The sequence below is a fragment of the Eublepharis macularius genome, chromosome 2 (genome assembly GCF_028583425.1).
Source record: "Eublepharis macularius isolate TG4126 chromosome 2, MPM_Emac_v1.0, whole genome shotgun sequence".
NCBI classification, from domain to species: domain Eukaryota; kingdom Metazoa; phylum Chordata; class Lepidosauria; order Squamata; family Eublepharidae; genus Eublepharis; species Eublepharis macularius.
Window position 1 is genome coordinate 66,530,656 of NC_072791.1, and position 13,608 is coordinate 66,544,263.

At 40.6% G+C, this 13,608-nt stretch overlaps 1 protein-coding gene across 1 annotated transcript in view; it reads left to right on the plus strand.

Annotated features, from left to right (window-relative positions):
• RTF1 (RTF1 homolog, Paf1/RNA polymerase II complex component) overlaps nt 1-13,608 on the plus strand; it is a 44,211-nt gene that overhangs the window by 5,639 nt on the left and 24,964 nt on the right. The window contains 3 exon segments of the mRNA XM_054971041.1: nt 4,154-4,264; nt 5,932-6,079; nt 9,701-9,902. Coding sequence (XP_054827016.1) covers nt 4,154-4,264; nt 5,932-6,079; nt 9,701-9,902 — 461 coding nt within the window.

A 13,608-nucleotide genomic window follows, 5' to 3' on the forward strand; every position in this document is an offset into this window, starting at 1 on the left:
TACATTTGGGTAGGAAAAATGAAAGCATAATTATAGGTTGGTGGACACTTGTCTTGGCAGTAGTACATGTGAAAGGATCTAGAGTTTTTAGCAGATCACATACTGAATATGAGTCAGCAGTGTGATGTGGTAGCTAAAAAGGCAAATGCGATTTTGGTCCGCATCAGCAGAAGTATAGTGTCTGGATCATGTGAAATGATGACATCACTATACTTTGCTCTGGTTAGACCTCACTGTGTTGAGTACTGTGTTGAGTTATGGGCACCACAGTTTAAGAAGGATGTTGACAAGCTGGAACATGTTCAGAGGAGGGCAGCAAAGATGGTGAGGGATCTGGAGACCAAGTCTATGAGGAAAAGTTGAAGGAACTGGGCATGTTAAACCTGGAGAGGAGACGATGGAAAGTTGATACGATAGTCGTCTTCAAGTATTTGAAGGGCTGTCACATAGCGAATAGAGCAGAGTTGTTTTCTGTTGGCCCCACAGAGTCGAACCAGAACCAGCAGGTTAAAAGTAAATCAAAAGAGCTTTTGGCTAAACATTAGGAAGAACTTCCGGACAGAGCAGTTCCTCAGTGGAACATGCTTCTTGGGAGGTGGTGGGCTCTCATTCTTTAAAGGTTTTTAAGAGACTAGATGGCCATCTGACAACAATGCTGATTCTGTTACTCAGTATGAATTTAGGCAGATTGTGAGAGGGTGGAAGTGGGGAGGAGGTAGTTGTGAATTTTCTGTGTTGTGCAGGGGGTGGACTAAATGACCCTTTGAGTCCCATCCAGTTCTTTGTTTCCTCAGAGCTATCCTGGGACTCCCTAAATGTATAAAGTGGCAGTTATGAGCCTCTAGGTGGGATTAAGTTCATTAATGGCAAATACAAGTATTGCAACCATGAACTTCTGCCTGTTTTCCATAGAGATGCATCCTCAGGTTTTACCACTTTAGTATTCAAAGATGCATTTATGATCAAATGGAAGAAAGATGTAATCCAAGAAATTAACTATGCTGCATTTTCTATCCCTGGTTTTATGGAAAAGATCCAGACATTAGCCAAGCAAAGGATGTGTAATACAGATTATCAAAGTATCAGCAGGCATGTAGACCATGTTCATCTTTAACATTGGATATAAACTTTCCAGCACTTAAGTAACGTGCATGCTATTTAAAAACCTCAAGTGTACCAAAATACAGGAGAGCTTTTACATTCGCATCATCAGGAATCCTGGAAGGTCTTTGCAAGCATAACTCTTCAAATGATCAGGTATATGCCTTGTGAGACTGTATCCCATATACTATTGTTTTGTACTTATTATAAAGGAATTAGAGGTGATGTAATTGCTGTACTCTTGGCTATGGCACCAAGCTGTACAGCTGACCTGATAGTTACTCTTCTTGCTGAGAAGAATGTACATATCAGTGAAAAAGTGACTGTATTTTTAATGTAACCATTGTGACAAGGTCCTTGATGATGTAAGAATTCAGCTAATCAACATGTCCAGTTGAATATTTTGTTTTAATGGATGTAATGCTGACAGATCTGTTGACTATATAATACACCTGTAAGTATCTCAATATGAGAGATATTAATAATATAAATAACTCTTAAAATTCCTAAATTGATACTTCTAATACATTTCGTGCTGTTGCAGCATTGAAAATTCTACTTCTGAACTACATTACAAATTTTATCTTGCTCTAGTGTAGGGGAGAGTGACCTTGTGGGCTACACATTTCTCTGACTCATTACGTTTTTTAAATAAATATTTTTATTTAAATGAAAGGAATGAAATTCCACTCTATATTCTAAAAACGGGAACAGTCTCATAATGGTTGATAAAATACATATGGTAGGATCCCATCTTCATAGTTGTTCAAAAATTTATTTTTAGAAGTCCACTGTTCAAGAAACTTATCTGGAAAAGAATCAGTGCTACATAAATATTGTTTGTAATATTTCAATTTAATTAGATATGCTGTAATCCACTCTTTATATAGCCATTCTGAAACAGTGGGGAAATTTGTACATTTCCAAGAAGTAGCTGTAATAGGTGTTCTTCAGTTAATACATTCAGTGCTTTTTCAAGATCTTTATCCTGAACCAAATCCATCACATAACACAATAAAACTACCTTTGGGTTTGGGGGGACTGTATAACCTCTAATACAATGAATCAATTTTAATATTGAAATCCAACATTTCTGAACTTTTCACACCAAAATATGAAATTGATAAGCTCTTCTTGCAGCACATCAATATATATCAATTGGAGTTTTATAAATACAGGATAATTGATGTGGTATTAAATACCACCCAAATATCATTTTGAAGAAATTTTATTTATCTATTGCAATCAGTTTTTTGGTACTATTTTCCAAATCAATTTTGACTCATGCAACATAATTTCTTCTTCCAAACCCTTTCATATTTCTAGGTACTTGAGTTAACAGTAAGTTAGTACGGTTGACTGTGGCCTGGATTGTTAGGAGCTTCAGGGTCCAGTGGCAAAGTTTCTGCTTTCAGAAACTTTTCACCATGGACAGCCAAAAAGACAAATAAGTAGGTACTAGATCAAATCAAACCTGAATTCTCCCTAGAAGCTAAAATGACAAAACTAAGGCTATCATACTTTGATTGCATCATGAGAAGACAAGATTCTCTGGAAAAATCAATAATGCTAGGAAAAGAGGAAGGCATAGGAAAAGAGGAAGACCTAAAACTAAAAGAAGCCACGTCCTCCAGTTTGCAGGATCTGAGCAAGTTTGTTAATTATAGGACATTTTGGAGGTCTTTCATTCATAGGCTCGCCATAGGTCAGAGGCAACTTGATGACACGCACATGCACACATACACAACATTCCTCTATAGCTACTTATTGCATGAGAAGCACGTCCATCATTACAGATCAATTGAAAAACCCTGGCAAGCTTCCAAGGAACCCTAGAGTTCTCAAGAACACAGCCTGGAGATCACAGAGATTGCAGATGAAGCTACTTGATGTATCTATCCATGCTCACCTTTAAAATTATGCAAACCTGTACCATGCAAAGTGTAGAAATACCATGAGTTTGGAGATAAAAACAAGTTAACTTATCCAGCAAAAATCACTGCTAACCTTCTAGTGACAGACATTGAATGTGAATCTAAGCCCCTGTGATTGTTTCCACTTAATGGAAACTGTAGCTTGCTTACGCACTAGAGATGAAAGCCATCCTTATTTAGATGTCATGGTAAGCTAAAGTTATCTGTCCAGAAGATGGAGGAGGAGCCTTTGACAGAGTCCCTGATCACCCAGCTGTGCTTTTGCAATCAAGCAGTGTGACATACGAACCTATGGCACTATTATAATTTTACTATCCCATTCTGCAGATAGTCCAGTGAGAGTTTGAAATCATTTTAATTTTCCTTATGATCTGGATTTCTTTAAATTCAGAAGTACTCTTATAAGGTATTCTGTAACTGAAATATTAACACACACACCCAATTACTTGTAACAGATGCCTGTCTATATAGAATTCTATAGTGGATCTGCATGTGTGCTTTTGTTTATATAAATCATTCCCATGTAATAACTTTATTGTGTACAAGTGTTCTCATGAACAAAATTTTAATGTGACAAGTGGCTTACATGTTTTATTTGTCCTCTCCACTGATAATATATGGTAAATGAATCTGTGAATGCATGTTTTTAAAATGGCAAATCTGATTGAGAAAATGTCTAAAGACTTTTAAGTGACCTGTAAAATTTGTTTTGTGAAAAGTCCAGCAGTTCGTAGTGCTAAGTTTTATACTTTGGTTACATGTATGATAAACAGATTATAAAACTTAAGTTATGTCTAATAGAGTTGAAAGCTTAAAAACAACTAAATCAGTTTAAAACAAATCTGACTTAGACACAGCATAAGATAATATAATAAAAGCTGTCTGAAATAGAAAACATTTCCCCCATTTTCTAGAAGCTAATAAGGTTAGGTGTCTTCAGGCTTTTGTGGGGATGGAATGCCAGCAAAACAGGACTGCACTAAAAAAGCCCTGTTCTGTATGTTTATGTTTAAAATACCGTTGTAGGGTAGTATTTATTGTAGGAGAAATTCTATCTTTTCTAGTCAATGCTGGAGAAGTCAGCTCAGCTCTAAAATAACTCTATTCTGCTCCATCAGGAGCTCTTGTCATTGGCCAAACGGAAACGCAGTGACTCTGAGGAAAAGGAAGCACCTGCTAGCAAGCCAACAGCATCGTCAGACTCTGAGACTTCAGACAGTGATGATGAGGTAAGTATGGTACATAGGTAAATAGAGTGTAGAAAACTAGGGCTAATCGCTACCATGTTAGCAATGAGGATATGATGATGATGTGTATAGGTGCCATCAAATCACAGCCAGCTTATGGTGACCCCATAGGGTTTTAAAGACAAGAGACAAATAGAGGTGGTTTGCCATAGTCTGCATTTGTGTAGCTGCCCTGGTCTTCCATGAAGGTCTCCCATCCAAGTACTAACCAGCGCTGACCCTACTTAGCTTCCAAGATCTGATGAGATTAGGCTAGCCTGGGTTGGTCTTTACAAATGGTTGCATCTTATTTATAAGTAGATCTAGATTTAGAAAATGATATACACTCCTCTTTCTCTAGTAGATAAATGTCTAACTGGATTAATCTAGGTATTGCTGTTGGGTGGGAAAGAATGGGTAAGGTGAAAATTTATGAGGTAATATTAGGATAAAACCTTCTTTTAGAAGATCTTAAGGTATATAAGTATTTGAGACATACAGACATTATTTATATATAATTTAACTTAAGATACGAAGGAACTCTGGCAAAGGTGGTATGAAAAAAGCCATATTTAACAGGCAAATACTGACTTTTGTTATGAGGCCTAAGAGATGAAAATGTAAAAAATACCAGAGGAGGTATGCATACTTCATAGTATATGTATGTTGCCGTGGAATGTGAACATTTCTTCATATCTTCATGTTTTGCATGGACCTCAGTATGTTACCTGCTCACTTTGTTTTAATAATGTGTTAAAGGGCTGTAGGACAAAATCCCCTCAGAATTGGAAGATAAACCCTGCTAGTGTGTGCCTCATGTAATGCTTCTAGTTAAGAACATAGCAAGAGCTTAAGATGCTGCAAAAAAACCTTGAACACACCTTTTGTTAAGCTGAACAAAACCAGAGTGTAGCTGGGGCTTGGAGAACTGCAAACAGAGCCCAGAATGATAAATATGTGATATGGGGCAGGGGAGTGTCAGTGAGCTGGTTTCTTCTGATTTTCCCATAGCCATTGTTGCATCTCACTTGCCTCACTTCCTAAGAGAGTCTAAACTCTTAGGAGCAGCACTAAGCTAGGTGAAGCAGGCTGCAGTGGAAAAAGGGAATAGGAAGAAGTCCATTCTGTGAACTCTGCTCCATTGGTAGCTCTCTAGGTCCATGCCACATTTTTGTGAGGAGGTACTTAATGCTATTTACTGCAATTGTGTTTCTAAGCTGCGTGGAAGTAATTTGGAATGTTGTCTTTTGCTTTAGGGGAACTAGATGAGTTTTGCAGGAAATAACTCAATCTTGATTTCCAATCTTTTATAAGTGTCTTCTTCATTTTTCCTTTTTTCTCTTCGTGACTCTGGCAGTTCTAGCGCTCCTTTCCATCTGACTGTACTGGAAAGCCAGAAACATTGCACTCTGCATACTCCTGCAATTGCTCTTTAAGGGTGCATGTGCATGAGCTAGACTCTTTAAAGGCACAGCCTTGTGGACTTTGAATATACTTGTTGCAGAATGAAAGTTTCTAATTTGATATTGTTTGATGAATTCTTACAGAGAAAGTTTCAGTAGCTTTTAAACAATAACATAACCACATATTCACTTGGTGCTTAAATGTGTGATGTTTGATAGAGATGTCAGCCTTGTCACTCAATTCCCTTTGCTCCTTTTATGTTACAGTGGACAGTTGGAGGTGCTAAAAACAAAAAGAAAGGGAAAGCAGGGAAAGCAGAGAAAAAAGCAGCCATGAAGAAACAAACAAACAAAGCAGCTTCATCAGGCAGCTCTGATAAAGAGAGTTCTGCAGAGAGCTCAGCACCTGAGGAAGGTAAAAGAGCACAGATGTCTTGTCAGTAGTGTTAAAGATCATCTTCAGGCTGCTCGCTTTCTTTTGAGCTTGATTTTTCTTCAGATTGAATTATCTCTCTTGGCTGAAGGCTGATGTACTGAAAGCATTTCTAAAACATCGGTGTAGTTATTTATTCTTCCCTATTCATTTATTCTTCCCGGAATAAACTGCCAGTAATTTTATTTTTCTTCTTAATCCTTTGTAATTTCTCCATCCCTCTGTCAGTCTTGAAGCAGTTCTAGTGACTGCTATAGCTGCATACAAATAGTCACCACTAAAGATGGGCACAAACTGGGCCGGTTTGTGCTTCGCGAACCAGCGGTTCATGGAAGCCCATTTTCCACGAACTGGTCTGCCAGTTTGTTTGGTTCATTTGGATCTCTCCAGCAAGCAGCTGATCCAAGCCTGTGGGGGTGAAATGCCCCTTTCCCTGCCGCTTCACAGCAGTAGGGAAAGGGACATTTCAACCTGCGGATTAGATGCTTGTCAGGGATCTCCTGGACAAGCAGCTGATCCAAGCCAGTGAGGGGTGAAATGCCCCTTTCCCTCCTGTTGCGAAGCGGCAATGAAAGGGGCATTCAAACCCCCGGATCAGCTGCTTGTTGGGAAGATCCCCGACAAGCAGCTGATCCAAGCCTGCGGGGATGAAATGCCCCTTTCCCTGACGCTTTGCAACAGCATGGAAAGGGGTATTTAAACCCCACGAACTGGTTCCCAAACTGGGGCAAGTTTATGAAAGTTTGTGGTTTGTGAAACCGGACGAACCACGAACTGCATGGTTCGTTTTTTCCCTGGTTCGTGCCCACCTCTAGTCACCACCATGTTGCTACTTGAGGTGTCTGGTACTACTGGATCTTTTTACGCATTGCAGTTGAAACTAGCAGAAAACCATCTTCTGAGTGATATATGGTCAAATGATTTGAATCCATTCTTTCAGCACAAGAGGTAGCATGGGCTGTATTGTTTGCTGTTTTTTCCTTACTGCAATGGCTTTTCTCTACATGGTTTCCCCAAACTCTGACATCATCTTTTCAGTGCTGTTACTACAACTGCTGGAAGAAGAAGAAGATAAGTGGGAAGGTCTACTATTAACTTCTGATGGCTGTGCTAGTATTAAAAAGATAACTATAAAACAAAAGCAGCCAGAAAGGATCTTAATTGCAATAGGCAGTGGTCCGTTTTGTTCTGCTTTGTTGGGTAGCACAGGATTTCAGAACGGATGCTTTGAAGTCTGCAATAAATACTTAAGGAACAACAGCTTGCACACTAAGAAATACCTTGCGAACCAATTGTAATTAGTGCTGAACCCATGTTATGAGACATAAGTTGCTCTAATAGGAGTCTGTGTATATGGAAATCTCTTTGGCAATGCAGTTGGGAAGACTATCAAGGGATATTGAATGGATGATAGAGATTATCAGAGAAGAGGCACAGTGGAGTATGGACTAGATCAGGGGTGGCCACACTTACTTAATGTAAGAGCCACACAGAATAAACCTGAGATGTTTGAGAGCTACAAGACATGATACATTGAAGTGACTTCAGAGGAAGAGGCGGGTTTGGGGGACTGTCCTGAAAGTGACATCACAGGAAGGGGTGGGGTTTTGGCACAGAATGCTGGAAGTGACACCATCAGGAGGGGTGGAGCTTGGGAAGGACTACCACCTGACCTTTGACCTGGAAGTGACATCACAAAAAGTGATGTCATCCTTGCAAGGCACGACCTCCAAGTATTCTGGCTCCACCCCCAAAGACCCCAGGTATTTTTTGAGTTGGACTTGGCAACCCCAATGTTTTATTGATAATAGGAAATACATGGAAAGAAAAAAGGAAGGAAAAAAGGAAAGGGAGGGAGGGAAAGACATGGAAAGACAGAAAGGAAGAAAAAGACAGAAAGAAAGACATGGAAAGAAGGAAGGAAAAGACAAAAAATAAAGACGATATGGAAAGAAGGAAAGGTGAAAAAAGGAAAGAAAGAAAGGGAAGGAAGGCATGGAAAGATATGGAAAGAAGGAAGGAAAAGACAAAAAATAAAGACGATATGGGAAGAAGGAAAGATGAAAAAAGGAAAGAAAGAAAGAGAAGGAAAGCATGGAAAGATACAGAAAGAAGGAAGGAAAAGGAAAGAAAGAAAGACGAGGAAGGCATGGAAAGATATGGAAAGAAGTAAAGAGGAAGGAAGAAAGGAAGGGAAAGAAGGAAAGAAATACATGAAGGAAGGAAGACATTGAAAGATATGAAAAGAAGTAAAGAGGAAGGAAGGGAAAGAAAGATTTGGAAAGGTATGAAAAGAAGTAAAGAGGAAGGAAGGAAGACATGGAAAGAAAGGAAGGAAGGAAGATATGGAAAGATATGGAAAGAAGAAAAGAGGAAGGAAGGAAGGCTTGAAAAGATATGGATAGAAGTAAAAAAGGAAGGAAGGCAAGGAAGAAATGGAAAGAAGGAAAGAAAGGAAGAAAGAAATGGAAATAAGGAAAGGAAGGAAGAAAGAAAGAAATGGAAAGAAGGAAGGACGAAAGAAAGAAATCAAGAAATCATGGAAGGAAAGAAGGATCACAAAAGTGGAGCCACACAATCTTAAAGCAAGCACATGTCCTCTGAAGCAAACGTACTCCCTGCCCGTCCATCCCGGCTGTCCTGCACACACTTATGGGTGAGCCAGTACTCCGTACAATGAATGAGGCTTCCACCCATGCAAAAGCACCCTGGCCAAACTGCGCTTCATGCCATGTGCGGCTCTCGCCAGCTGAGCACTTGCCTATTCGGGAGTAAGCCTGCAAGCAGGAAGTCCTGGGCCAACTCTGCCTTGGCGCTTCCTCACCGCTTCTTCTCTCCTCCCTTTCCTCCCAGGTGCCCTTCCCAGGCGCTCGCTGCAAGCGCGGGGCTAGCAAAGCTCAGTGCCTGCAGAGGACCGCCCACCATGGCGAGGGAGGGTGGGCTGTCATCGGCCCTGGCCCGCCCCTGCCTTGCTCCAGCATTGGGAAAGAAAGGGGAAGTACGCTGGGTGCATAGATCGGGAGAGCGGCTGGTCCGCTCTGCCCCTTAAAGGAGCCTGGGGGAGGAGTGAACTTGCAAGCCTCCGGGAGCTGCCAAGTAAGGCTTGAAGAGCCACATGCGGCTCGCAAGCCACCATTTGGCCACCCCTGGACTAGATGTCTCAGCCACTTTACAGGTATCCTGAAAAAACTTCAGTCTTTAAGCTTGTTCCTTGTAGAGTTAAGCATATCTTCAGTTTACTTAAGAGGTAACAAAGAATATGATAACATCAACATATTATCACCTACAATAATCCAGTTTACTTACGAGGTAACAGGGAATGTAAGAACATCGATGTATTATCACCTACAATAATCCATGGTTGGTTACTTGTAAGGAAGCTATATGTAATTTCTGCGAGCATGGTCATTATGCACAGCATTCTATATCATAAGCAGAAGACAGATCCCTGTCCAAAGATCTTACAGTCCCAATTTTGATGGAGAATGAGAGGCATGGGTAAAACGGAATAAATGCAAGGAAATAACATTACACTATGTAGTTAAGCTGCATCTAGAATTTCTTGGCAGCATCAGCTTAGTGAAATATTCTGTTCTGTTTCAGGTGAAGTATCAGACTCTGAAAGCAACAGCTGTTCATCCACCTCTGACTCTGATTCATCATCTGAAGATGAGTTCACGGATGGCTATGGGGAGGACCTCATGGGTGATGAAGAGGACAGAGCTCGGCTGGAACAAATGACAGAGAAGGAGAGGGAACAGGAGTTGTTCAATCGGATAGAGAAGAGAGAGGTGCTGAAAAGAAGGTAAGGTTTGGATTGGAAATACATTTATATACCAGTTTCAGGACACACACTCTATTTGCAAACACTCATTTCAGACATAGAACATCTGTCATCCTTATCTGTCCCTTACTCACTTTCTTTAGAAATTTATGGGATAACTGTAAAGCTAGTTCTAGTTAGCCTTTGGTTTGTTTCTTTAAAGCAATAACTGCAGGTGAATAACAGTATTGGATGCTCCTTTCTCAGTATATAAAATCAGTGTGTCTGTTTTCTATGTTAAGTACTCCAGAGTTAGCAGCTATTAAATAATTTGAACAGTTTGAGCCTAGGAGTGCCTAGGCATTTCAACCCATGAAAGATAGAGACAAGGTAAGATCTTGGCAAAATGGACTATGAGAACCAGCGCTGATCGGGGTGATCAGTGAGAGAGGAACTTGGTGGGTGATTATTTTTATGGATTTCTTTTTAGCAGATTGGATGGAGGCGCAGGTTGGGGTGTCCTTAAGAGTTATACATCATGCTGAGGAACATGAGGTGCTCTGCAGGATCAGAAAAGTGCCCAGTATTCTATTTCACACAGTGGCCATCAAAAAGGAGAGTAGAGGTGATGGCCTTCCCCTGATGTTTCTTCCTAACACTGACATTCAGAGGATTACTGCCTCTGGACATGTAAGTTCCTTTTAGTTGTCATAGCTAGTAGCCATTGATGGCTCTATCCTCCATGAATGCGTTTAGCCATTTTTAAAGCCATCAGTGCTAGTAGCTATAAATACACCCAGAGGCAGCCCATCCCACAACCTTAGTACTTGTTGAGTGAAGCGCTTCCTTTCATCTATTCTTAATCTGCTGCCCATTACCTTCAAGTTCTAGTATTATGGAAGAAGGAGAAAAAGTTCTGTATCCACCATCTCTGTCCTGTGCATAATTTTTAAAATTAGATGATCACGTGGCAATAACAGAACACATGATGGGGGAAGGGAGTTACAGCCTAGGATCAGCAAAGAGGTAGTACATGAACACCTAGTGTCTTTAAATGGAACTAAGTCCTCAGGGCCAGATGAATTGCACCCAAGGGTACTAAAAGAACTCGCAGATGTAATTTCTGAGCCTGTGTCCATTATTTTTGAGAATTCTTGGAGATCAGGTGAGGTGCCAAAATATTGGAGGCAGGCAAATGTCCCCATCTTCAAGAAGGGGAAAAAGGAGGATCCAGGTAACTACCGACCCGTCAAGCTTGACATCTGTACCTGGAAAAGTCTTAGAACAAATCATCAAACAGTCAGTTCTTGAGCATTTAGAAAGGATGGCTGTGATTACTAAGAGCCAGCAGGGGTTTCTCAAGAACAAGTCATGTCAGACTAACCTTATCTCTTTTTTTGAGAAAGTTACTACCTTGCTGGACAAGGGGAAAGCTGTAGACATAGTTCATCTCGATTTCAGTAAGGCTTTTGATAAGGGTCCACGTTGTTGACAAGTTGGTAAAACATGGTTTGGATCCTATTACTATTAGGTGGATCTATAACTGGTTGGCAGATCGCACCCAAAGAGTGCTAGTTAATGGTTCCTTATCCTCTTAGAGAAGAGTGACAAGTGGAGTTTCTCAGGGATCAGTCCTGGGGCCTGTTCTGTTCAACATTTTTATAAATGATTTGAATGAAGGAATAGAGGGAATGCTTATTAAATTTGCAGATGATACTAAATCGGGAGGGGTAGTAAATATGGTCGAAGACTGAGTAAGGATACAGGATGATCCTGACAGGCTGGAAAACTGGGCTAAAACAAATAAAATGAATTTCAACAGAGATTAATGCAAATTTTTGCATTTAGGAAGGAAAAATCAAATGCATAATTATAGGATGGGGGAGACTTGACTATGTGAAGTATGTGTGAAAAGAGTATAGGGGTCTTAATAGACCATACACTGAACATGAGTCAGCAGTGTGATGTGGTAGCTAAAAAGGCAAATGCGGTTTTGGGCTGTATCAACAGAAGCATAGTGTCCAGATCACGAGAAATGATGGTATCGCTCTACTCATCTCTGGTTAGACCTCACCTAGAGTATTGTGTTTAGTTTTGGGGACCACAATTTAAAAAGGATATAGACAAGCTGGAACATGTCCAGAAGAGGGCAATGAAGATGGTGAGGGGTCTGGAGACCAAGTCTTATGCGGAAAGGTTGAAGGAGCTCGGAATGTTTAGTCTGGAGAGGAGATGACTGAGAGGTGATATGATAACCATCTTCAAGTACTTGAAGGGCTGTCTTATAGAGGATGGCATAGAGTTGTTTTCCGCTGCCCCAGAAGGTCAAACCATAAGGAAGAAATTCCTGACAGAGCAGTCCCTCAGTGGAACAGGCTTCCTCGGGAGGTGGTGGGCTCTCTTTTGGAGGCTTTTAAGCAGAGGCTGGATGGCCATTTGACAGCAGTGCTGATTCTGTGGACCTGAGAGGGAAGGCAGCATGGGTTACATCAGTGCTTAGTTCTTGTGGCCCTTCTTAGATGCTCAGGGTAATGCTGATCGCCACCTTGGAGTCAGGTAGCAATTTTCCACAGGCCAGTTTGGGTAGGGATCCTGGAAGTGTTTTGCCATCTTCTGGACATGGAGCAGGGGTCACTGGGGCAGTCAGGGGGGAGGGTAGTTGTGAATTTCCTGCATATAAATTGAATGTTATTATTAATATTATTGTGCAGGGGGTTGGACTGGATGACCCTAGAGGTACCTTCCAGCCCTATGATTCTGTGTTTCTGTATCTCCCCTTTAGTAATTTTTTGTCTAAACTGATTAGACACAGACTGTTTAGCCTTTCCTTGTAGAAAATGTGGATGCTCTGACATCTTGATAATCTTGATTGCCCTCTTCTGTATTTTTTCCTGCTCTGAGAGATCTTTTTTGTGATACGGTTACCTGAACTGTGGACTTTATGCCAAATGAAGAATGGGCTGGAACCTGTTTCTCCCTCAGTTTTCTAGCTTTTCCCAAACCTTCACATCTCTAGATGTTATTGAGGGCCTAATTTCCTGAGCTGTGGTGGAATCCACTCTGTGATGTAGGACAATAATAAATGAAGCATTTTTAGTATGCTTTCTACTGATATTTTTTGGTGGGATAATTAGCTGGCTTTTTAATAAGGCAAACATGGCAGCCTGTCAGATCTGTTGGCTGAACCAGAGCTTCTGGACCCAGTCACTCTCTAGAATTAATGATATTACAGCCTCAAAAGCTCTTTTAAATACACAGTGTACTTAGAATTTTTTTATCATCCAATCTCAGTCTTGTATAGAAAGGGACAGGAAATTAAGGACTTGCAAGCTTTCATAAATATTGTTTGGGACAATCTTATGTTTCCAGCTCTGCTAATTACCTGATTGAATTTCTACGTTTGGAAACAGCACCAGTTTGTTTTGACTTCTGCTAACAAAATAAAGGTCTACTTTTGTCACTGCTGGAGTTACATAGCATTGTATTCGTATGGCAACACAGCTGTAGGAGGTAACATCATCAAATGCTGGTGCACCTACTTGGCAATGAGCTTGAACTGCTGTTGGCCTAGTATAATGGGGTGTGGCAAAAACATATTATTTCCAGGTTTATGCCAGTCTGCCATTATCGTTCTTATTTAATTTATTTAAAACATTTCTGACTTTCCGTATCTCCTTGGACTCAAGGTGTCCTCTTTATGTGTTCTGAAACCTATCTCTGACCTCAGTAACCTGACAAACTGACACAG